The sequence below is a fragment of the Anopheles nili genome, chromosome 3, assembly GCF_943737925.1.
Source record: "Anopheles nili chromosome 3, idAnoNiliSN_F5_01, whole genome shotgun sequence".
NCBI lineage: Eukaryota > Metazoa > Arthropoda > Insecta > Diptera > Culicidae > Anopheles > Anopheles nili.
The window spans coordinates 66524292-66549785 of NC_071292.1; the positions used below are offsets into that span (position 1 = coordinate 66524292).

The window sequence follows — 25494 nt, forward strand, 5'->3', positions numbered from 1 at the left end:
TTTTTTCACATCACACTCAGCTTCACACGCACACACGGCGCGACACTACCAGTAAGTTGCCAGTCAATAGGAGTAGTTGCAGCATCCGTTATGCAAACTCGGCGCACTACCGGTTTTCCCTTCATTCCCAATTTTTTTTTTCGTTTCCACCCTTCATCTATTCTATTTGTTGTCTATTCTCGACTCGTTCGACACTATCTGTGGATGGTTGGTCGGTGGTTTTACCCAGCCAGCACGCTTCACGCCGTGGAACGTAGGTGGTATGGCACGAGCGGCAACCAACATGCAACACTGCACGCCCGAATGAAGTTCCCACGGTGGCGGACTTTTTTATTGTGTGGCAACACTGATAACGAGCAACATGTCCCCGTTTTCAGACAGTTTACCACCGAATCGCACTCTCTCTCTCTCTCTGTCTGTCTCTCGCTTTCTCACTCACGCATTATGGCCACTTTCTTCCCCATTTCAATTTCATCGCCCAGCGTGCACCCGATCGAGAGTCGACCGGCGGACATCCTCCCGCTATCCTGTCTCATCCTACCGCTTCTCGTGCCTTCTCGCTGGTCGCCCATCCGACCGTCGGACAGACAGACAGGCAGACAGGAAGCTTGCTGGCGCGCTTTTCCAGTGCATCCGTTCCCCGATCGCGAAGCTTGACGAAGGGACCAAAGGCAAAGCGCCGCACACAATGCGCCTGGAGAGAGAGAGAAAGGGACAGCAGCTGAGGGTTTGTGTTTCATGCCCTTTCACATTCCCTCATCCACCCGTTGGGCAAGTATCGCCCGCGCCGGAACGTGAAAGTTTTCGAACAATATAGAATTAAATAAATGTGACAATGAACGCGAGCATGCTTCCCGGCCCGGTTCAACTGCAGCTCGTATGGCGCTGTTTTTTTTTCCCCCCACCATTTCCAAGCGATAGTTTTATTATCTCTCTCCATGCCTTTTCTCGTGCCCGTGGGGAAGTGAAATGATGGAAAGCCACCACAGTAGGCCATGGAGCTACTGGGATGCAATGCATATTTCGTGTGCAACGTGCGCGATGACAAGCTCGATAGTGCTGATGCAGAAATTACAACTGTTTCCGGAAGCGGCTGGTGGCAGTGGCGCAAAAAAAAAGCATGCTCCATCACATCCCGTCAATGTAATACACCTTCCGGCATGTGGATCCGTGCGTGTGTGTGTGTGTCTTTCCTCTTTCGCACAACGGTGTACGTTTCAATGATTATGCGATCGTGATGGACGTACTTCACCGAAACGACACTCGTGTTAGGGTTTCCTCGAATTGCCGGGCTGTGTTTCCTTATTTGGCACATAATTCACACACACACACACACACACACACAGCCGCTCGCCAAAAAACCACCCGTGTGCACATCAGAAATATCATCCTTGAGCGCCTCCACGAGCTAATTTTCTGCGAAACCACGACCGCGATCGCCTCCTTCCGGTGTCACACAACTCAACACTCCTCACTGCTCCAACCAATGACAGCTTTATCTGAGCCACTCGCACACACACACACACACACACACGCATGAAACTGGCACACTAAGCCATTCATCGCCCGTCCGCGTGGCTCAAAAAGTTTGTCCTCGCGGCGTAGGTGTCGCCGTACGGGGCCGGGCAAAAACCAGGCCGAAACCAAAAGCCCCAGTCGACCAACCGACGGTGTCACCATTTTAGCTCTGGTATCTTGTGCAACACTCGATTTCCGCCCAACTCGAGCGTGAAACGCGCCATCTTGGAGCGTTGAGTGCGCCCTTTCGGTGGGCGAGAGTGGCAGAACTTTTCAATCCATGCATTAGTGTGCTTAATTTATCGCCCGCTGCTCGAAACACGGCACCCAATTCGCGGAACGCCATCCACCATTGACGCCGTGTTTCGGGTGAAAACCGACGTAACCGAGCCTTCGGATCGCTTGGTAAGAAGGCGCCCGGCGCCTTGCTGTGCCAATTTGCCGTCTGTTGCCCTGGGAATGGAAACTATCACCCGCACGGAACGATGGCGCACGGAAGTCACTCCCCCCCTGCCAGGGTGGGGTTGAGATTTTCGGCTTAGCAACTGCGGCGTAAATCCGTGGTGGTATTCGCACACCAGGACGTCTTCAAAACCACGCCACAAGGTATAATTTAAGGACCTCCCGAGTACTCCCACCAATCACGTGTGCACACGAAAAATCAACACGTCGCCAAACGAACGACCGAAGCTCCCACGAGCGTGGCTACAAATATGTATTAATTTAACAAATCGCAAATTAAATTAACCACCACCCCGCCGGCCATAATCCACCCGGCCATCAGGGTGACGGGGAGAAATTATCCCACCAACGTGTGCCATCAGTGTGCATACATTTTTCTTCCATTTTTTTTTCCTGCTCACCACGCGTTTGCTCGTGTTTTTTTTTTGCTCTCTCTCCTTTTGTGTGACAATTTATAAGCCATCCAGCCACTCTGCACTTCGACCGACCGACCGACCGGGTGACAGGCTAAGCCCTGGATCCTGACTAACTCTTTCGGCGGCTCGTTTACCATCCCACCGTTTTCAACCACCCCTTAATGGGGGGGGGGGAGGGAGGAGAACACCCTCAGTTCGCGCGACCACGCGGGCACTCAAATTATCAATATTCATCATCGCAAATGGCGCCCCGGGTGGCTCGGATGCCGCGGGTAATTAAAGCGAATACATACAAATAACATTTGCTCCCCGCCACCCACATGAATGGGTGGGTTGGGGGGGTGGGGGAGAGAAGGTGGCTCAGTGCATGGAGAAGCACCCGTTAGTGCCCCACCAAACGTGCGATATTTTTTCATTAACGGAAAATGTTTCCCCGACCCCGGAAAGTTCGGCTTGTCGCTTGCGTTAGGTACGCGCCTCGCAGCTGTCGCTTGATGGGGTTTATTATTAACATCCTTACTTCGTATTTTTTCTGTTTTTGCTTCACCCACTTTATACTCCCCACCCGTTCACTCGCTTTGACAGCTGCTCCTGGAAATCGGGAGCATCTGCCAGCCACCCTCGACGCCTGGTGGGAATTAACGCGCGCCACGTTCGGTGGCTTTCGGTTGGTTGTTTGAAAAGTTTCCACCATTTCCTGGCGTCCGGAAGATCGCACCATTCAGAACGGCTCATGTAAGCTGCCGTCATTAATAACGCACGCTCGCGTCAGTGCGGCCATGTGAACTGAAGTAACTCGCTAACCTCTCGGGAACGGAACATCCTCCCCCCCCCCCCCCCCCCCCCCAACAGCCATCGGTAGCATCTTCCCGCCGAATGCATCCGGGGTTGGTTTTTGCATGCGCACCCGTTCAAGCCGAAAGGACGAGCGAAAGTAGGAGGTGCACCACGCTGCACCGCAAACATCCAACCAACCACCTAATTCAAGCCGTCACCCATTCTCGAGGCGAAGGGCAAAGTGAAGCCGTTGAAGCGTCGGGGAAAGGCTGTAAATTCTAATTACTTTTCATACGAATTTATGCGCCCTGCGCCTGACGTATGCCACTCACGGAAATGAAGGGTCCTTTCCATCGCCATCGGTTGTGACGAAAGCGCTCCATCGATCTGGCTTCGATGGCTTCCTGCACGTGCTTTGGTGGGGGAGGGGGTGGCATACGGGAAGCAAGCAGAGCGATTTCATCGTCAAATCTCACGTCGATGCCGGTGACGTCCCGTCACGTCAAGTGGGTGACGTGGTTTTTCGTAAAGGGCTAATTTCCCTGCATGGCGCACGCACCCACGGTGCCACGCTTTGTAGGGGTTAAATATTGATCATGTCTTGTCAGCGGGGAAGCCCGCAAGGGTGGGAAAAACATCATTCATCGCATCATGGGATTACGATGGGCATGTTTTTATTTCATGCCAAAGCTTTCAAAATAATGACACTTCTTTCGCACCGACTCGTGGGGGGGGAAAGCGTTATCGTATGGCTTTAAAATGGCCGTTAATTGGCTCTGGGCTCGGGTGCGGTGGGTTGGATGAGTCGTAAATGTTCATCACCTACGCCTCACGCTCACCCCTTTTATCAGCTATCCAATTAACAGCCGATTAACATTAACATCTGCACACGCGCTCACCCGAGCTCACGTGAATGTGAGTAAATACTGGTCGGGGAAAATTACCAACGCGCGTCCTCGTGGTCCCAAACCTAACCTCACTTTTTCTCGTGGTACAGGTACAGGTACAGTTTCCCAAATTGCCAGATGCCAGGTGGTGATGCAGCAAACGGGACCCGGGGTGTTGTTAGATCGCGCCGGTAGCACGCTAGCGCATATTGACGTTTGGCCATTTCGCCAATTAGATTCGGCGCAACGTTGCTGATAGATTCCGTTTGAACGTGGCCCCATCCCACCCATCGGAATGGGGGGGAGGAAGCGGGTAATCAATTAAACAATATTTGTAGAAAAACAATTCACCACCGGAGCGTTCTCGGTTGGACAGAAATTGGGCAAGACCTTCCAAAAAACGTCGATCTTCTCGAGCAGGTCGATAATTAAATTGAACTCTTTTAAAACCCGTTCCCGAAAGATGGATGCGCCACACGCCCCATTACCTGAGACGGGTGCGGGTACCCAAGCAAGAAAAGTGGGTTACGTTTTTTAGGCATAAACAATTCCCCCCCCCCGTTCCCCCACCAGTATCCCCTGGGGGCCAATGTGCCCCTGACCTTTCGACGTCGTGCACGAAATCAATCATCGTAATTAAATTTGCTCTTTCCCGGGAACGACTCTTTCGGGTTGACGTTGGTGAATTTATTTGACTTCTCATCGATCGGGACCCCTCGATCTCACTCCCCCGTGTCAGTGTCCTTTCGCTAGAAGCACACACACACACACACACACCCTCCTCCGGCAGGAAAATGTAGAAAAAAAAGGCATTGAGTCTGAAATCAATAATGAATCAACGACGAAGTGAAACGGTTTTCCGAAACGGCACTCCGGCCGGTCGTACGGTTGGATTGACAAAACGCCACGAGGCGGCCACTGAGGCGACCAAAGAGGCGCGAGGAGAAATTGAATCCTTCGAATGGTATTGCGAATATTCAGTTTTATTTCCTTCACTCACCATTCGAAACGGCCAGGCAGCATCTTTCCTCCTCGGGGTCGTCCCCGAGAACGGAGTGCAAACGAGCGCGCTCCAGCAAGCAGCTTTGAAAGTTTAATTCGAGCACCGTGCAGCCGAGACGGCGGACGAATCCTGCCCAAGCGCGGACCTGATCATAAGTACCCGGATTTATCGGCAAGTCTCTTTCGCCGTAACGATCGAACTTCCCATCCCGTGGAACCGTTTCAGGATCGGATTTTTTTTTTTCGCTCCCCGATCGAACCAAGGCGGAAAATGGTGTTTGCCCTGCGTGTAACGCAAAATGGCGCACACGCGGCATCCCCCTAGCGATGGGTCATGATTTTATGGGTTGTATTAACGCCGTCCACTTCCATTAACTGCATCGCCATCCTTCCGGACGCTGGACTTTTCATTTTGCACGCGGCGAAGATCGATAACAAAACCCCACAAACTACTCTTCACTGCAGCGGCAGGTGCCGCAGACGGCAGACCAACGCGCCAAACGGTTCCCGGGGACTATCGAACTTATTTGATTTGACACTAAGAGCCTCCAGTGGGCGAGCTGGGCGTGAGAAACACGACCGAAATCTCGTTAAAACTTTCCTCTTTTACACCTATATAGCTTGTCAGCGACAGCCACCCCTCGGGTTTTTTTTTGCTTCTCTCTCTCTCTCTCTCTCTCTCTCTCTCTCTTGCTCTGGTGCCATCTCGTTTACTTTAAACTAAACTATCTGCACTATCGCTTCGTGCTCCATCGTCGTCGCCAAGGGCGAGCTGCTCATCCATTATAGGCCCTTAGCGTCCTTTTGCGGATCAACCAATCCGCTCCTGTGCGGGTGGGAGCGAGTTTTTCTTTCTCGAATGGTAACACACACACACACACTAAAGGAAAAAGCATCCAAAACCAAACAATCCGTGCAGGATCGGGAGTGCAAGGGTGGGCAGCAAAAACCAAAAAAAAAAAAAAAAAGAGCGCTCGAAAAATAAAAACTTGTTCCACTCGCTTTCGAAACCGTGTAAGACAGTAAAGTTGCTACTTTCGGTAGTGCTCGCTGTCAGCAGGTTGCAACCGTTGCCGTGTGGCATGGCCTGCACCCTGCAGCGAACCGGAAGCCTTACCATGTTGCTGCAGCTACCTGCACGGTGGCGTACTCCTGGGCCCACGTGCGCGAGAGCAAGAGGGAAGCTTTTTTTTAATGATTTATGTGGCCACTTCACCTTGCCCCGAACGCCGAGCCGAGAGAAGGGAGAAAAGTCATGTGAACTTTTCCCGAACGACCCCTACCGGCCGGTTCGACGACGTGTGAAGCGCAACTCGGCCTTCTCGCTGGGATTGGAAGGGCGCGATTTGCTGCACTCAGGCCAGTGCGCTGACTGCGGCAAGAACTTGGAGGGCTTGCATTGCCCAGATCGCATGTGTGCTGCTGCACGCTGTTCCGACCGGGTGTTGGTGCTGGTGGAGTGATTTTATTTTTCAATTTCTGCTGCTAAGGGGCGCTTGAGCGCTCGTATAAACAGGCGTTATTTTTTTCTTTCCCTGTTTTTTTTTTGGTATTCGCTCGGGTGCGAGGAAAACTCAGCCAATAAAGGCATGGCCTACTGGTTCCGAAAAGCACACTCGCCCGCCCGCGGATGGGTATGTTTATTGGCGTTACAGCATATCGGAAGCAATTTGTTTAGGCAACGATGTTTAGCTACTGAACGCTGCAAATAAACAATTTTTAAGTTTACATTTCGTTAGCCTGCTGTATTGTGACATTTTGCAGGCGTTGGTTGTGAAAGACCATGGGAGGTATCTAATCGAAAATGTACACTTTATGTTTACAGTGCAATTTATGCACCTTGTGCTACTTCTGTTTACAGGATGTTACATGCATACTAATTGCTTGGCTGGAGCAACTTTTCTGCGTTCTCAAAAGTAACGCTTTAATAATGTAGCATATCGGGCACAACATCACTCACATACAAACTTGCTCATGCATTAGCGACTTCACTGACCGATAATGGCGATCGATAATCCCGATACGTCCGCCAGGCTTAAATCAAACCGCAACCATTCCCGGAACGGTGTCAGGTGCCGCTTCCGGTTCGCCGGGAAATGTGCTGCGATCGATGGAAACTTTTGCCCTGCCGGCATACGTTCTGGGAGGCAAAAGTTTCACGCTAAATATTTTACCCGTCCACAAACTGCCAGCAAACCATTCAGGCTGAGCTCGCCGACAGAAGTTCACGCTTACACGGACGCGGTGGGAAAAGGTTGCTTAAAACACCTTCGAATGAGATTCAAAAATCAGTATCGGTATTAAGACATACGCCACATCAAATTGGGTGTTAAAATATTCTTTTCGTAAAATAAATACATTTTCAAAACTGTGTTTCGGGAATTATCAAAAGAATAATGAATGTACGAAAAGCAATACCTGATATTATACAACATAGTGTAGCTTAATTATCGAATTCAAATTAACGAATATGATCAAACTTCTTTATTTATTGATCGAATGATCACGCTTTCTTTTAGCTCCAAATTTCTAACACCGATGGTGGGTAAATAGACAACGGTTATATTTCAGTTGTAATAAAATATATTCATTTCATGTATAAAATTAGAATGTACTAAATTATTCACTATTCATTGTGGCTACACCTAGTAATACTTATGCTTAATAGTATATCACACTGTTCCCTGGGATTTCTAGCTAAACGTTACACATCAATTATTAACCGCAGAGAATGAACATTCGTCGTTTGCTTCGCTTCCTCTTCAGGGCATCCTCTTGGGACAAGTACGCCTCATCCTGTTTCCGGGTGCTGCCCGAACGGTTCTTAGCTTGATCGGACTGCAAATGAAAATATAACTCACAATGGGAAAATCCTCCAGCGCGTCAAACGGAAACTTTGAAACTTACGGCAACTAACACTCCTATTTGTAACGTTTTCAGCGTGCGTATCGCATCCGATGAATGGCCGAAATCTTCAAATTCCTTCGTCCCGTCCTTTCCAGCAAACTCGGCTATGAGATCGCTACCGCCGGGATGGTCCTCCAAGTACTTCGTTACATCGTACACGACGTCCCGTATCACGACCCACGACGAATTGCCCTCCTTGCCGTTGTGCAAGGCCACTTCCGGTAGCGTGTACTCGATTAGATTCCCGGTCATTATTACAAATCGACTTGCTGGCTTTGCGTGGACTTGGTACGAGAATCTGCGAATGAATGCTTTCGGATACGCGGACAGTAATTTTATACGGTGCTGTCCGCAATCTGATTAGTGTAATCAGGGACGCGTGCGTAGATTGCGGAATGGACAATAAGTGTACGTGATCTAAGACGGAAGGGTTGTTGTGGGCGTATCATTCCAGACCTACCGCACGTTCTGTTCATCAAAAAACGATAACCAAAGTACGGTGATTTACGTCACTAAGTTCTTGAGGGAAAATGTTGAAAAATTTTGGAAAACATGTGCTAAAAGTGTGCACCACGTGTTAGGTGCAAATGAGAAGGTTTTCTTTACTCTCAAGCAGAACATAAATTATTAAAATTTAAGCTTAAGTTTTTAATTTGATCAAAATAGAATAGAAATTGCAGAACATGGTTTGAACAAAGATATATTTTCTATTCATCACGCATGTATTTTTCAAATCTGTTGTACTAACAAATTGTATCTGTAGATTGTGTAGTTTAGTATGGAAAATCAAATTTGGATTACTATCCCTTTTCCTTATCTTATCATATATACCTCTCTTTTCTTATCTTTTCTTTAAAAATTCATCTAAAATCTGTTGTTTGGGAACTTTTCTGATTTCAAGCCGCTATCAACGGAACACCATGTTTAGAACAATCGGCAGAGATTCGAACTCTTGCATCTAGCAATGGAAACACACAGCTCCCAGCAGAAAACGTCAACAGAAACTTCACAATAGGAAAAATTTTCAAAACAAAACTGTAAATCCTGTAATATCTGCATTTAGTAAATATCGTTCAGATTTCGAAGGGAAGCCTGCAGCGAAAATATGGCAGTATGCGTTAGTGCACCAGTGCCAAGAAATTCTTATCATAATTAACCCAGAGAAGTCCCGGAGAGTTGGTTTCTCCGCACGTACAATAGCCTCGCGCAAGATCGCAAGAAGAAGCGAAAGAAAAGTGTCGAAAAGTGAGCTGTTAAGATATGTTTTCTCAATATTAGTGTTTTCCTCAGGTATTCCTCTTATCACTGCGACCCTTGGCGTAATTAAATCAATCGATTCCATTACCCCCGTTGTAGTCCACAATCGCAGGCGAACACACGCGAAGCAGAAGGGTGAAAAATTCGGTGCAAAAAAGCGCTGTTTAGATTACGTGTTTTTCGACGTAGAAAAAAAAACGTACAACCCACTGCTATCATGCCATTACACCGACCGCAAGGACAACTCATTCTGCCGTCGTCATAGCAGTTTGTGCAACGCAACGATTGTGCGCGGTAGAACGAATTACAATATTTCAATCTCAGCCGCGCGTAAAAGGAGCATTTTTGGGGATTGTGTGTTTTTAATATCATCGATCTGCTGGAAATCGGCCCGAAGCAATAGACTATCTTTTGTGACGTTTTACCTTCGTGTACATTCATTGCTGTGCAAACAATGGTGTTCCACCGCGTAAATTGTTGCTGGCGTAGGACTGCTGCCTGTTGACAGTGGCAGTACGGCTGGATCGAGACGACGGGCAACGATGACACGCATACGTACGGGTACGTTCGGATTGCGGCAAAACACGGTTCCTAATTTATACGCTACCATAGCGACGGATTCAACGGCGATGGAAAGCGCCATCATGGACACGGCGGATGCGCTGGCCAGCAGCCCCGCCGAGATGGTGGACGTCCAGGAGGAGGACGTTTCATCATCGATCCACCCGCATCAGTCGGCGGCTACGGTTCCGCTAATGAACGAAATCACCGTCACCCTGGCGGGCACCACCGCCGTGGACGAGGAGGATGGCGATAATAAGTACGATGTCGCTGATAAGGACGAGAGCGATTTGCCCGTTATTGATTTTGCCAGCGCAACGAACCACAACACAACCGAACCGCAGGCGACGCCACCAGACGCGACCGATGATAAGATGCGGTGCTACGGGACGAATGTGGCGGAAGATAACGAAGCGAACGCGATGATGATAGTGGATTCGGTCGGTGCCACCGAAACGGCGCACTGTAGCAGCAATAGCAGCACCACCAGCCACAGCAGCAGCAGCAGCAGTAGCACTAGCAGCAACAGCAACCACAGCAGCAGTAGCAGCAGCAGCAGTTCCAGCGGCAGCAGTACCACTGGAAGCAGCGCAACCCACCCCGAGCCGGATGAGGTTGAAGCGGAAGAGGAAGAGGACGACGAAGAAGAGGATGAGGAAGAAGGAGTCCACCACGTGGACGGGCAAGAGCTGCATGGCGAGGAACGCGTGGCAACGGTCGTAGATGAGTCCACGAGCGTGGACAAGCTGCACATGATGCAGACGGATGACGATCCGTTGCTGCAGGAAACGATAAATGCGCTCATGAACGGAACGGACGGAATCGAGGTTGTAAATACGACCGATCACCACACCACGACGACGGTGGTTTCGGCGGATGCTGACATTGCGGCCGTGGTTGCGGCTGAGATGAGCACGCGACCGGCGAATGATGAGCTGGAGACGGATCGGAACTACGAGTGCACGTACTGCGGCAAGCTGTTCACGCGCTCCAACACGCTGTCCTATCACCTAAAGGTGCACACGGGCGAACGGCCGTTTAAGTGCAAACACTGCTCGAAAGCGTTCCGCGAACAGTACCGGCTCATGAAGCACCTGAAAACGCACTCGAAATATCGCAACCGACGGCTCGAACGAGGACCACCGGAACACACCGACCGGGTGGTGACACAAAGCGTACGAGCTCACCTGCACCGGGGCGCTTCCGCAGCGCTGTTGGTCAGTGCGAACGGCTTGACGGTTGGGACGGGTGAGGAAGACTACGCCACCGGGGATAGTGAGCGATTTTTCAAGAGCTACGACATGCCGGATGGCACCGTTGCGATGAAACTGGAACCGGATATTTCCCTGACGGAAGACGCCGACGTGACGGAGGTGGGTCCGGACGCGATGCTTACTACGGAGGTCGTTGATGCGCCGGAAGAACCCATCTCCGAGGCACAGATGGATGCTAACGATGCGCCGGAAGTTGTGCTGGCGGATGGCAACGATATTCGCTACCAAATCATCGAGGAACGGATCAAGTCGCTCCAGCGTGAGGTGCACCTGGTCAATCAGAACCTCAACCGCGTCGAGTCGAAAGTCGACGGGTTAACGCGGATCATTTCGCTGTTCATCGGCAAGCTGGAAGATGAAACGGATCTGGTCAATCACGTCGCCCAGCAGCAGGTTCAGCAACAGCAACAGGTACTGTCGACGGTTTCCGGCGAGACCGGTGGATCGATGGTTCCCGTGACATCGTTGACCGTTGTTGCACAACCACAGCAACCCACGGCGTCCATTCCATCCTCCTCGGCCACCTCGCCGACGGTTCAACCGAAGGCGATTTTCCTCACGTCGACCTCCGCCAATCCGCCGTCGGTTCAATCACAAACAGCGCCGCAAACGGCGCACGTTTACACCACGGCAAACCTTTCGATCGCCTCCGTGAGCCACAGTGGCCAATCGACGGCTTCCATCGTACCCCATCAACCGGCGGTGCAATCGTCAGTGACCAAAGAAGTCACTGCCCAAATCGGAAGCACACACTACTATCAATTCGCGGAGCCACCATCGATGGTACACCCGAAAACGGAACCTCCGGCGACTCCGGTCACGACGACGCTCACGGTGCCCTCACCATCGCCAACTCCACCGTTGTCGCAGACCCAACAGCACCTGGCACTAACGTCTGGTGGCACCAACGGCAACCAACTGCTCGATTCATTACCCGACATTCCGGAGCTACCGATCCGTACCGTGAGCGATTTCCTCGATCTCAACGATCACTGCACGGACAACGAGCAGTTCCTGCTGCAAATGGTAACCATCGCTCGCTGTGAGCACTTTTGGTCCTGAGCTAATTGAATCCATTTACCCATGCATTCGACAGATGATCCGGTTACACCAAGAAATACACAACTCGCAGCCATTCCAGCGCAACATCAAGCGAATGATGGAAGCACTCGTCACGTACGAGGTCCTGTGCCAGTTCAGCTGGAGCGGCAAATCGGCCATCAATGGGCGTGAGTATACGGCCTCTGGCCTTTCTGCTTGCTTGCTTCCCTCTCTACCACTTACTCCACTTTCAGAGTACACGAAGTACGTGTTCGGCAACAGCCTGGGCATCATCGATTTGCTGACGAAAACGCTCAACCTCGGCAAGAGCGCTGAGGAGGCGGAAACCAACCAGAAACCGATCTTTGCCGCGATCCAAAGCTTCATCAAGCACTCGCGGCAAAACATGATCCGCGACAGTCGCAAGCGTCGCGAACCGATGCGCTCGTCAGGAAGTTCCATGGCGCTGGCCGCGGGTGATGTCGTAGCGGCCATGGCAGCGGTGGAGGGAGTGGCCACCACTACCGCCACCATCTCGTACCACGTGAACGGTACCGACCGGTTGCAGATTAAGCAGATAAAATCGGAACGGCATCAACACCACCACCAGACGGAGCTGGTGCATCCGTTTTAAGGCGGCGACTCGAATGTCGGCCAACTAGAGCGTTCCGTTTGTAGCGCACGCACTACGAATCAGATCCTCCACGTGCTTACAGGCCGTGGCCGTGCGATCGTGTGCATTAATTTTGCTTTTCATTGTAAATATTGCTTTGAATGATTGAAGACCAACAAGGTCCATAGGTCCATGTGTCCATAGAAAGGCGTCGGTCGTAGACGGCCACTTGTCGTAGCTCTCCGACTGGCGCGAGGGACACAGTTCCCCTACGTCGGCTTCAGTTCGATAGCGCAGCGCCTCGTGCGCAAGCAATGTGTAGAGTATGTTTAACCAACCGGCACAGCCAGACATGATCTGATGTGCGCCAACCGTAGCATATTAACGTGTTGATCTAACCTCCCGGGGAAGGACTCCCCCTTTAGCGATAAGTAACGTAAGCAGAGCCATTTGTTTTACCGTTTATAACATTAGCTACTTTGATTTTATTTCGTAGACATTTTCCATATTTAATTCACGTAACATCGCTTCCGAGCATGCAGAGCACGAATGTGGCGATTCGTTTTAGATAACACAAAAAACACACACATGCTGTTAGTTTTTTGATCCGTATGCTTGCGTTTTTTCGTGTTCTCTTGTTGCCACGGCGAGTAAGAGTACATGTCGTTCCTGTCCACGCTGGAAGCGTGATTCGAACGTTGGACTATTTTCTTCTCCGTCGTGCTATATCCCGCCTGGCCGTGCTAACCCGCGGATTGATCAGAACCCATGGTGTGGGCCCCTTGGCCACCCAGTACAGTGAAGAAACAACGGATCGAGACGGAGTGCCGATCAAAAACACATTTAACAAGATGATGTAGTGCAAAAATCCCTCTCCACGGCTATTTGTGCAATATTTTAACGGAATTAGCACTAGCTGTAGATGTTATCGCTATTGATATGATAAAATCTATTTCTAAACGACACCAAACAATTGCGTTACTGTTTCTTTACACATCATGTTTCCTCGTCCCAGGTGAACCCGGCCACTAGACGACTGAGAGAGTCCTTTCGTGTTTATTCTCCATTTGCTCCATCAATACCGTTCTGTTCCGGGGGGTTTACCGGTTGGTTTACGGGTTGCTCCTCGAAGCAGTGGCTAAGTGCATCGAAATTATCCACGCTGAATCCTCCAGCCGCGATCGCTGCCATCGACATCAGTTGCTGCTGGGCGGGTGCGTTCGATGTGCCAAAATTGCGGAAGTAGTGATAAAAACGACTGCCACGCCGTTCCTGCATGGAGCGGTCTCTTTCGTAACGGCAGATTTGTCGCAACAGTGGCTCATAATCACACGCTACCACTCGCGATCGCACGCTGTTGACTCCGATGTGGGAAGCAATCGTTTGTCTAAAAAAAAAACCCCGCGGGGCGACACATTGGAACATTAGAACCGTTTCATTCAACGATGGAGTGTTGGGGGAACGGAGACCCTATTCCGGTTACTTACCTCGGTTCCTGGTGTACCTTCCGCAGCGCATCGTACGCCTTGGCACCCGTGTATGGCTCGTTCTTGGATTGTTTGCTTCCTTTGAACCAGCGCATCCAGGATCCTTCGACCAGAGCGTGGCCCATCTCGTTCGCAACCTGTTGTTGTTGCTGCTCGTCCTGCGGATCTTTCCCGTAGCGAATTCGGTTCCGCTGCGTAACGCCCCATCCTGCCTCCGCCCGGCTAATGTTTTCGTACAGGAAAGAGAGCTCCTCGAACCGCGCCACATCCGGCGGCGTGAGAGATTTTTTCTCATCGGCAGCATCATCAGCACCGCGCTTGCGTCTACCAGGAGTGCCGTTTCGTTTCGATTTCCCCCTACCTTTCTCAAGCAACCGTTCCGGCGGGGTGTCGTTTGGAGTCGACCTTAGCACCAGCTCCATGTTGGACCACAGCGCATCGAATTCCAGCGGAAGTCGCATGATCATCTCCTCGTTTTGATTCCGCGTAAACAGCTCGTACAGCGAAGCGTGATGTTGCGACTGCGTATCCTGGTCATTCTTCGCGCGTTTCCTCCGACCTTTCGAAGCTTTTGTCGCCGGCTGGTCATCCAAACCGGCCGCTTGTTCGCTGTCTTCTTCCCTCGTTTCATTCAGCGCCGTGTTAAGTTCCTCATCAAACTCCAACCGAGAGCGATCCAATCCGTTGGACGATTGAAAGCGTACAATGTCCCCGCCGCTCTGGACAAAGAACTGCAACTCGTTGACCGTTTTCCTCATGTCCTTCTCGTTGTACGCGTACAACCGACCCAGCTCGTGCTGATCGATCGGTATCCGCTCCACCAGGGCCAATAGAGACAGAAACTTTGCCACATTCCCAATACCCGGAGCGACATAGCGAATCACGTTGTTGCGGGCCATGTACCGTGCCATGTGCGAACACGACGGGTTGGTTGTCGTCAGCACAATCGGGCGTTTCGAGGTAGCAATCAGCTGATTGATTGCCCCCAAAAAACCATCGTCCTGCTCGAACACGATGTCGGCATCCTCGATCAGGATGAGCGACAGTTTCTTCGATCCGATTCCGTTCGTGTCGTTTAACGATGGCCTTCGTTCCAGACAGCGCAATACAGATCCACCCGGACCGGCCTTTTTGCCACCCTTCAACCGTCCCAGCAATCCATCGACCGAATTCGATCGCTCGGATTTTTGTCGAACCTGGTGGCTTTGGGTGGCCTCGAGCAGCTCTTGCAGAATGATTTTGCCCTTCCGTCGGCTGCTGGCGTTAATTTCCAGCACGTTAAAGTTCATGTCCTGTGCGACCGCGTACACGTTGCAAGTCTTGCCACAACCGGGCGGTCCGACAAGCACGACATGGTTACAGACGTTAGAACCGACACTCGAGGACGCAGTGCTCCCGTTCGAGTGCTCGTAGAAATCGCCGTCCATTTCGCTGCTGTTAGAGGCGAAATAGTCCCCCCCACCATTCGTGCGCCTTCCGCTAGTGGCTTCGTCCTGCCAGAGGGAGAGGAATTGCGTCAGTTGGTTAGCTGGCGAGAAGTTGATCAGAATCTGCTCCGTTTTTTGCGGGCGGTACTTTTCCGTGAACAACAGTTCCCCGTTCCTGAAACCGCACGACGTTTCAACGAATACGACGCTGTCATCCAACGGTTCCGGTGTTGCTTTTCCGTTCCCTTTCGTTGCCGTTTCGCAAAGCTGTTCCGGTTCGCTCTCCTGCGCCTTTTGGTGGTCATGATAGACGGCCCGGAACTGCTTGTAGCACCGGAAGACGGGGAAATGTGGATAGCGCTTTTTGTAATCTCGCACTATTTCTTTCACGTTCTCCACTTCCGGCAACGCGTCATCGTTGGGTTGTTCTTGGCTGCTGTCCAAATCGATCGGTAGGTTACATTTTTCCATTGCTTCCTCGAAATCGTTCTCACTACACGTGGTGAACATTCCGAAGCGTATCTTGCGGTTCTTGATGTTCTTCAGCATTGTCCTGGCAGAAGGTGACTCCTGGTCGGCGGGACGAACCTTAATGATGCTTTCCCGCAAGGATGGCGCTGCCTTTTCCCTCGTCTGCTCGGTCAGCTGAGTGACGTGACTCACCAAGGGAAAAACGGGCGATTCGTTGAGCACGTGCTCGATGTACGTGGCACGTTTTTCCATTTCCTGACGCATCTTCTCCGGTATTCCTGACATCAGAAACATCTGCCGCGCGCGGGCCTTTTCCGGATCGATCGCTGGCAGGGGTTTTCCACCGGCAGTTCGCGCAAAAACGGGCGCCAGTTTAACCGTTTTGGGTGTTGTTTGACCATCCACCAAGGGAGAGCTTTTCGTCCCGTTCGCGAAAGCTTCCCCATTGGCCGAGGAAAACATCCGCAACGAAGGACTTTTGACGACCTTCATCGCGTTCGGCGATTGGACGTTGATGATCTTCAGCGGTGTCACGATCGGTGGCTTCTTGCTCGGAACTCTCTGCTCTTCCTTCGCCGGGCTATACTTCTCGAAGGCAGAATAATCTTTAATGCGATTCGCGCAGGAACGGCGGGGACGCGATGAGCCTTGCGGCACTGGCGAAGTGTCCACATTCGCATCCGTCGTCGGTGTGTTCGCATCGGACGGTGGAGTTGTGTGGGTTTTTTTTACCTGCGAAGCGTTGGACGTTGGGGTGGATGGCTTTTCACATTGTGAAGGTGAAGACGAATGCTTTTTTCGCGTTTCCGGTGTCACCTTCGCAAAATATCCCAGCAAGCTGTCTTTCTTCTTCCTCGGCGAGGACAGATGCTTGAGAAATTCTTCGTTCGAATTATCATCAATATCGATTATAGCCGGCTCTTCGTCCTGTTCCTTCGGCGTGTCAGCTTTTATCTTCCGAGACCGAGGCCGAATTTTTTTTCTATTGGCCTTACCGTTTACGTTCCGTTCCGCGGGTGACTTCTCACCCGAGCTGGTGGTTTTTGTTTGCTGCTCGTGTTGCTTACCATTGAGGACAACTTCGGAGGAGCTTTGCGATTCCAGGATTTCAATCACGTCCAGCTGTAGCACTTCTACTGCCGGTTCCTCCGTTATCACATCTCCGTCGTCTTCCTTCGTGCTCATGTTGCTGATTAATTTCTTCAGTCTTTTCGTGCGCTTCTTCAGCTGATGCTCAATATAATCATCCTCGGCAACTTCCTGCAGCTTTCGCTTCCCACCACCCTTTTGGGCCGCCCACTCTTGCAGGAGTAAAGTACGCTTTGCCTTCTGCTCTCGCGCTACCTGTTGCGAAGGACTCATCTCCGGTGCATCCCGATCTCTACCGGGTGAGTTGGAACCGATGCATTTGGAACGGGCCGTCATCATCAGCTGGAACGCGTTGATTGTTTTGTTCTCTTTGCCGCCTTTTTCCATCGACGGTGGATTAGGCGTGATTCCTGCACTGAGGATCGATTCGTTTTTCACTTCCGGTTGTACTTCTTTCAAGCTATGTGCCTGTGGTTTAGTTTTGGTTTCTTTAACGGCAGTACTGTTTCGTTCTTTCATGTTCAGACATTTTCGGCTCTTGCTGGTGCTTTTATCTGTTAAAAAAAACAACGGAAATAGGTTTCAAACAACGTTCACTGTCACTTCAACCATCATCACCACGCTTACCCTTCTTCGGACCTTTGCGGTCCATGTGGTCAACCAAAGTTCCATCCTGTTTATTACCCTTGTTTCCCGACATCTTATCAGCGGATGCGTTTTGTTCCGTTGTCGCTGCCTGCCGTAAACGAGCGTGTTTCTTTGCGTGCTTGCGTTTCTTGATCGACTTCAGCACGGATGCCATGTTTTCGGCAATCAGCCGATCCAAATCCGGTTTAGACAGTGTCAGCAGCGCGTTTCCTGACGAAGACACCGAAGAGATCGAGCACGAAGAAGACGACGATGCCACCGATTCGGATTTTCGAACCGGTAAATGATTACTGCACGCTTTCGTGCTTGCATCCGTTGCCATCCTCATGACGCTTTAAGGACGAATCGACTCCGTTATTGGTTACACTGCATATTGTTACGATACCAGCTGAAGTGGTCGCAGAAAACATGGGCGTGTTGGGGGTGAGAAACAACTACGTCAGCTGCAGCGAGCATAAAACTGAGATAAAACACACTCAACTACCGATTCACGCACATCATGCAGGTAAAACCAACTTCATTGTTATGAGTTTTAGTCACATTGATTGATTTTAGCAACGATTTTGGCAAATATTTAGCTTTCGATGCACGAAACCAGAAGTTGCATTCCGATGTATTTTTTTCTCTGGTTCCATTTGACAAATCGTATTCGCGCGTATTTTCAGAGCGTATCCGCGCTCTCGCAAATTAACAACACAACAAGAGGCATCGCTAGAAACAACGCTTGGATGACAAAGCTTGTGGTTCATTCGAACAAATAAATTGTACGTACAAAATCTATCATTTCATAGGATTTTTCATTTATCATGACAAGTACTAAGACAGGAAATGCAAACCTGCCTTTTGAGGAAATAAAAGTGAGCGTTATACAAAATTATTACTAATCATCGAACGATTTAAAATATGAAAGAACAAATATATCTTTGAACTTTACAGCAGCGAAAATTATACAAAACAGAAAAACATATTACATCTCGCTTTTTTGTTATGTGCTAACACGTAGCCTTAATAAATAACACGTGCAGGATTCAATTTTAAATTTATTCTCCACGAAAGAAACATGTGGGCAAAAGCGCTAATTATAACCAGGATTAAGAAATAAAATGATCCTCGGTGAGAGCTTCAAATCAAGCAAAACATTCTATGCGATCTAGCGTGCAAGCAGTTGCGTGCAATAAATTTATTCGGTCGAAATTTGTCGCATCTTGGCATGAAAATTTAACTTTTGGTACCAGGAGAGCATGAGTTTCGGAGGTAACAGCAAAAATAATATTGTACTAAGTAAATTCCTAAAGCTCGGAATGAACAAAATTTGCAGCTCCTAAGTAAACTTCTGAAGCTCGGCGTGAAAAATAGTCTCCCTTCACTACCTCCCTCGCTACTAAAAATATTGATTTTACCTCCGAAGTAAACTTCTGAAGCTCGGAGCGAAAAATAGTGTCCCTCTCGCTCCTACCCTCGCTACTAAAACTATTGATTTTACCTACGAAGTAAACTTCTGAAGCTCGGAGCGAAAAATAGTGTCCCTCTCGCTCCTACCCACGCTACTAAAAATATTGATTTTACCTACGAAGTAAACTTCTGAAGCTCGGAGCGAAAAATAGTCCTACTACTACCAAGGTGGAACACTATTTTCGCTCCGGGCTTCAGAAGTTTACTTGGGAGGTAAAATCAATATTTTTAGTAGCGAGGGTAGGAGTGAGAGGGACACTATTTTTTGCTCCGAGCTTCAGAAGTTTACTTCGTAGGTGAAATCAATAGTTTTAGTAGCGAGGGTAGGAGCGAGAGGGACACTATTTTTCGCTCCGAGCTTCAGAAGTTTACTTCGTAAGTAAAATCAAAATTTTTAGTAGCGTGGGTAGGAGTGAGAGGGACACTATTTTTCGCTCCGAGCTTCAGAAGTTTACTTCGTAGGTAAAATCAATATTTTTAGTAGCATGGGTAGGAGTGAGAGGGAGACTATTTTTCGATCCGAGCTTCAGAAGTTTACTTCGTAAGTAAAATCAAAATTTTTAGTAGCGTGGGTAGGAGCGAGAGGGAGACTTTTTTCGCTCCGAGCTTCAGAAGTTTACTTCGTAGGTAAAATCAATGTTTTTAGTAGCGTGTATAGGAGCGAGAGGGACACTATTTTTCGCTCCGAGCTTCAGAAGTTTACTTCGGAGGTAAAATCAATATTTTTAGTAGCGAGGGAGGTAGTGAAGGGAGACTATTTTTCGCGCCGAGCTTCAGAAGTTTACTTACGAGCTGCAAATTTTGTTCATTCCGAGCTTTAGGAATTTACTTAGTACAATATTATTTTTGCTGTTACCTCCGAAACTCATGCTCTCCTGGTACCAAAAGTTAAATTTTCATGCCAAGATGCGACAAATTTCGACCGAATAAATTTATTGCACGCAACTGCTTGCACGCTAGATCGCATAGAATGTTTTGCTTGATTTGAAGCTCTCACCGAGGATCATTTTATTTCTTAATCCTGGTTATAATTAGCGCTTTTGCCCACATGTTTCTTTCGTGGAGAATAAATTCAAGCTAATTCAAAATTAAATTCTGCACGTATTCCATTTAATTGCAGTAAATGGATTGACATAAATGTTATGCAACAAAGCATCTCTCCAATGTTTTGGAAATGGTAAAGAGATAGTGCAGACTTAGAATTGATAAACGATAAACAGCTGCTGTTAAATCAGTCTTAAATAAAAATTCAAATCAAAACTCGAATGCAATCAGCTATTTTTCCTGTTTTCCTTGTATTTTTCTCTGTACCCGGTTACAGGGCTGCACAACACAATTGCTCTTATTTTTCCCAATGGAAAATGTGTCTCATTTAATTTCATTTTCCCAATGGTAAATGTCTCTATTTTCACTGTTGCACTTTGTATCCATTCTTGAGCGAATGTTTTATTATTTGAGGAACAAATCACATCAAAATGGCCTGCTTTTGTTGGTTAAAATATCGTAGCAACATAATAGTCTATTGCATCCTGAAATGGGTGGAAAATTACAGTTATTCAGCTCTACAATTTGACATTGATAAATTTTTAAAATATTGCATTCTTCCGAGCAATCCAACCACTTTTCAAACTCACTATCCTTCTCATTCACTCGCATATTTGTTTTGCTATCGTTTTGTCTCGTTTCGGCGTCTATTTCCCACATTTAGCATAAAGTTTAGCTCGTAATAGAAATGGAATTTATGCAGTACAGAGAGTACATAGATTTGATGCATTTTACATCCGTTCAAATCGATAATTTTCCTCACCAACGTAATTCGTTAACGCGCACCCACATTTGCTGGGCGTGTAATTGAAAGAAAAAATTACATTCCACTTCCCTCTTCCTCGACACGCAACTCTGGCATTCGTTCGTTTGCAAGGCGATCGAAATATATAACAATAAATTTTATGAAACATATTTATCACACAACCATGCTCAAATCCCCCTCTCTCTTTCCACCCTCTTTCGAAAAGGGGATGAAGTAATCGATAGTCAGTCTTCCGGTTGGGTTTCAATCCGTTCGATTAACGCCTATCTAGCTGGAAAAGGAAACGTTAAGCAAAAAAAAAACGCACTCCAGTTGCCACACGAAAGCTGCTGCAGATTCGAAGCATACGAAGCATGACAGCATGCAAATCATTAGGCGTGGAGAGAAATTTTTGGAACTGCTGCTTACTCAAGGAAGAAAGAAAAAAAAACACATCAGTTGGTATGATTACGAGAGAATGCTGCAATTTCTGTACAGCCACAATAAACGATTAATCGGTTCACTTGTTTCTATCGCGCTAATGAACTGCAACATATAACTGAAGAAAACAAACGAAAAGGAGTGGCAAAGATTTGTCAAGAAATGCTTAAAATTACGGCCTGGTTGGATGGAAAATTGTCTGTTATGCAATCTGAAGCAGTTTCAAAATAATCGAATTTCCCGACGTTAAACTATAGCTTTTTTTCTCCCCAGCTCGAACACGTGCTGCTTTAATGTCTCCCAATCGATACAAATAAGGGAAAACAAGTACCAACCCTCAGCTCAACGATGCTTCGTGGATGATTGCGGCACGCTAAGTGAACCACAGACTCTGTACATCTTTTTTCTCGGCCACACAAATTATCCTATCGTCAAACACCGGACGACGGAAGCTTCGGTTCCTTGGCTTTCTAAAATTCCACCTAACACTCAGCATCACCGAGAGTGATGGATTTCGCTTCTCGCCGCCCATGCACTCAAAAAACCATCAACAAAAAGGCTACAAACTCGGCACCGGACATGAAACGGAAATCCATCCACCATCGCGGATCGGTTCGCCGGGGAGGAAATAATATCCGCTCTCGGTTTACTGAGCAACAGAGGTTGAGTTCACGCCACGCTGGATGAGGTCTTTGGGTCTTGCATAATGCCAGCGTCATCGCGAGCAGCCCATCTTCCAGCCTGATTCCGATGGGATGATGGACAGCAGAATATTTTCCACCCAACCCGACTGCAAAGATGGCAATATTGTTTGCAAATGGCCTGGGGTTCACAAAACAGGTCAGCCTCATGAATGCAGCAGCTTCGAATTGCATCTGCAGCTCAAAACGTGGGGCGAAATCGAAACAAATGATGATCCACTAGCGAGATTCAGCTTCCTCGGGCTACGAAACGGCGGCAAAAACGAGCTAACGAGCCGGACGAAAGGTACAGCCTTAAATCGATGCCCCAAAGAGGCCACCGATGGTAATTTGAGGGCTCGTAAAGAGAAAGAAAATAGTAAAAAAAAAGCACCCCCACCGATGCCACCGTTGGGAAGGTGGAAAAGGTTAATCAGGAAATCACTTTCGCTTCCCGGTCAGCTAGACAGCTGCTTAGTATCCTTGTCACTCTTCTGTCAGGTTCGTTCGTGCTGTCAATTTGAGCCACCAGAGGGCGTTGCTTCAGGACGAGGTGATCTTTCGAGGATCACTCAATCGATTCGAACTGCCAACTGAACCAGAAAACAAGAACATTTCCGGTGAAATAGACTCATCATTCGATTCTACGGTTGTATGCACGGTTGTAGAAAGCCTTTCTTCTCGGTTTTACATAACACTTCGACTGCTTCTGCCTGGGGAGGTTGCCATTCGATTGTGGTGCAGTTTGGGAACGCGTCACGTGCTCCTCTGAAGACTGGCAATGATTGTTGCAAGCAAAGCGCAGTCGTTTTACCAACCATAATCACCGTCAGATGTCATCACCGCGAGGCGTTAGACGATTTGGCTCGCGTAATATGCAATTGTGGATTAGGGAAGCGATTTCGCGCGCCACCCCTTTTGCACACGAATAATGCCTTCACGGAGGGTTCGTGTGTCCCATTGTTGCCGATGATTAATGGTTTCCTTTTCAACAACACTTCCTAATGAAATGGCGACCGTTGCGCTGAATAGAAGCTACGCTCGTGTTTTGGTGTTGATAGAATTGTTAATTAAAAATGTGCCCTCCATTATGTATGCACTTTTAGCTAAAAGGATCATAATGGCTCCCGTGTATGGCAGAGAGAAGCATTTGATCGAAACCAACACAACTCAGCTCGAGTGTCTCTAGCTGAGTCATCATCGGCGTATGTACGGCTCGGGTGCAATTTCCCGCAACACATTAGCATCCGATTGAGCAGCGTCGAACTTTCCAGCTCGCTCGGCAACGCGTTGATCCACGGCGCCTCCATTAATAATTAACCGTGCAGCCACCGGGTTGCCATGGCGACTACCCCAAGCCATCGTCGTGCGTGGATGGCTTTGATTGAATCATAAAATATGCGCTCGAACGAACGATTCCAAACGCACCACACGTGTTTCGGTTCATGCAGCTTTTGACCAATCGACGACGATGCAGCTGCTTCTTGCACGTGCATATGCCTCACAGACGTCACGACAATCTGTCGAAAGGTGATTCCAAAAAACAAAGATCCTTTCTTGAGGCCTTGCGTGGGTTCTAATTGAGAGTGAGAGAGGTTTTGGAGAAAATTAATTCCAACCAGCAGACGTTACAGCACCACGGACGGAAGCGGCACTTGGGCACGTTTTCCTGCTTTTTTTAAAAACCGCTACCTAAATGCTTCCCACCCACGCCATGCCACGGGGCGCCACGCCATTTTCCTTTCCAATTTTTGCCCGCACCCCAAATCGCGCCGTGAAAGAAATTAATATCCACCAGACGGGTGGACGTTCCTGGCGCGGATCCGATACGCCACCGTGCGGCGTAATTTTAACACGTGTTTCCCAAACCGTGAACATTCATTCGTGAGGTAATACGTTTCAGCTCGCAACTCCTTCGAACCTGCGAGGGGAGTTGGGTGCTCAATTTTTATTTAGACGCGGACCATTATGCTTCACGTCGGCGCCATTTTTCCAACCGAACAGCACCACCAGACACCGGAACGGCGTGATTTTTCGCGCGCCACTCGAGCATGCCCATTGCTTTTGAAGGGCTCTGTATGTGTGTGTGTGTGTGTTTGTGGGTGGGGTGGGTGGTTGTTTGTGACTCTCCCAAAACTCCCTCCTTTCGCCGTCTGATAATGGTGACGGAAAAGACGGCATTTCCCATTCGTGACGATCGATGGGTGAAAAGAAAAGCCTTTCTCTCTATCTCTCTCTCTCTCTCTCTCTCTCTCTCTCTCTCTCTCGCACTCTCATCGATTGCAATAAACCCTCAGAATTGATGGGGAGGCTCGCGAAAGCCTTCGTCAGCCACCCTAATTGCCGCTGGATGGCTAATTCAATTTAACCACCGGGGAAAAAAATTTTTTTCTCTTATGCTCCATCCACCCTCAAAGCAGTCGCATTCACGATCGGTAGCGCACGCGGGCTTGCGGAGAAATGTGTCCGATGTCGATGCAGATTCCGTGTACAACCCTCAAGGACGGGGAAGATCGGCTCGATCGAAGAAAGCAAAAACCCTCTAGCGTACCCCATAATTCGTGCAATTGCCTCGCCAAGCAAGGACCGCTTACTAGCCGTAATTATCATTTTTCGTCATTACGACGATCGAGACGTTTTTTTTTTTTGCTTTCACATTTTACGAGACATTTTCTCTTGCGGCCTTGTTTTTTTTTGTTGAGTAGAGAATGGTCAAATGGTGGCTTTATCGAAAGAAAGGCTCGATCAATCAAGCAGAACATCTTCAGGTGGTGGTGTTTTCTAACGCGAAAGATTGTCTGTTTGATCTAGAGATATTATGTAGGACTTTTAGCTTAGCTGCAACACGTTCTACGCGAAAGCTGCTAGATCGGTGCTAGTGACAGTGCTTCATTGTACGCATAAACGACAAAACATTGGACAAACCCGTCGTTTGCTCGAACGTGACCAAACGCGACACCCTCGGAAAAAAGGGTGGTTCGTGTGGTATTGTTTAGACGAAACTGCCAGCTTTCCGGGCCGGTGTGTGACAAACATTGTGCATGCGTAAAAATGGCTGCCGCATGGTAACGTACGGCAACAGGCCCTTTCCTGATTTCTGATGGCGAGTCTGCGAGCTCGCAAGGAAGCTAGATGGCGGGCTGAGATGGTGCTTCACCGAGTGCTTCCCGGTTTGTTGGAAAAACACCTTAAGGGCTTTGCAAAGTGCCCCGTAGGCAGAGCGCGAGGGCATAATGACATTTACGTAAGCGTGATTAGCACGGACCGGTGGCGATCGATGACGCTGACGATGCAC

At 48.9% G+C, this 25494-nt stretch overlaps 3 protein-coding genes across 3 annotated transcripts; 1 reads left to right on the forward strand and 2 right to left on the reverse strand.

Annotated features, from left to right (window-relative positions):
- Positions 1–7780: 7780 nt before the first annotated feature.
- Positions 7781–8221, reverse strand: LOC128726833 (cytochrome b5-like). The gene is made up of 2 exons (XM_053820668.1): positions 7970–8221; positions 7781–7900 (listed from the first exon to the last, which is right to left on the reverse strand). Exons 1-2 carry the CDS (start codon positions 8219–8221, stop codon positions 7781–7783), a joined length of 372 nt encoding a protein of 123 aa, XP_053676643.1.
- An 861-nt stretch (positions 8222–9082) lies between these two features.
- On the forward strand, positions 9083–12736 carry LOC128724843 (uncharacterized). Its single transcript, XM_053818564.1, has 4 exons — positions 9083–9086; positions 9716–12087; positions 12158–12290; positions 12357–12736. The coding sequence occupies exons 1-4, from the start codon at positions 9083–9085 to the stop codon at positions 12734–12736; spliced, it is 2889 nt and encodes a 962-aa protein (XP_053674539.1).
- Positions 12737–13771: 1035 nt separating this feature from the next.
- On the reverse strand, positions 13772–18006 carry LOC128724844 (enhanced level of genomic instability 1). Its single transcript, XM_053818565.1, has 3 exons — positions 17829–18006; positions 14203–17743; positions 13772–14102 (listed from the first exon to the last, which is right to left on the reverse strand). Exons 1-3 carry the CDS (start codon positions 17989–17991, stop codon positions 13772–13774), a joined length of 4035 nt encoding a protein of 1344 aa, XP_053674540.1. The 5' UTR covers positions 17992–18006.
- Between the last annotated feature and the right edge of the window lie 7488 nt (positions 18007–25494).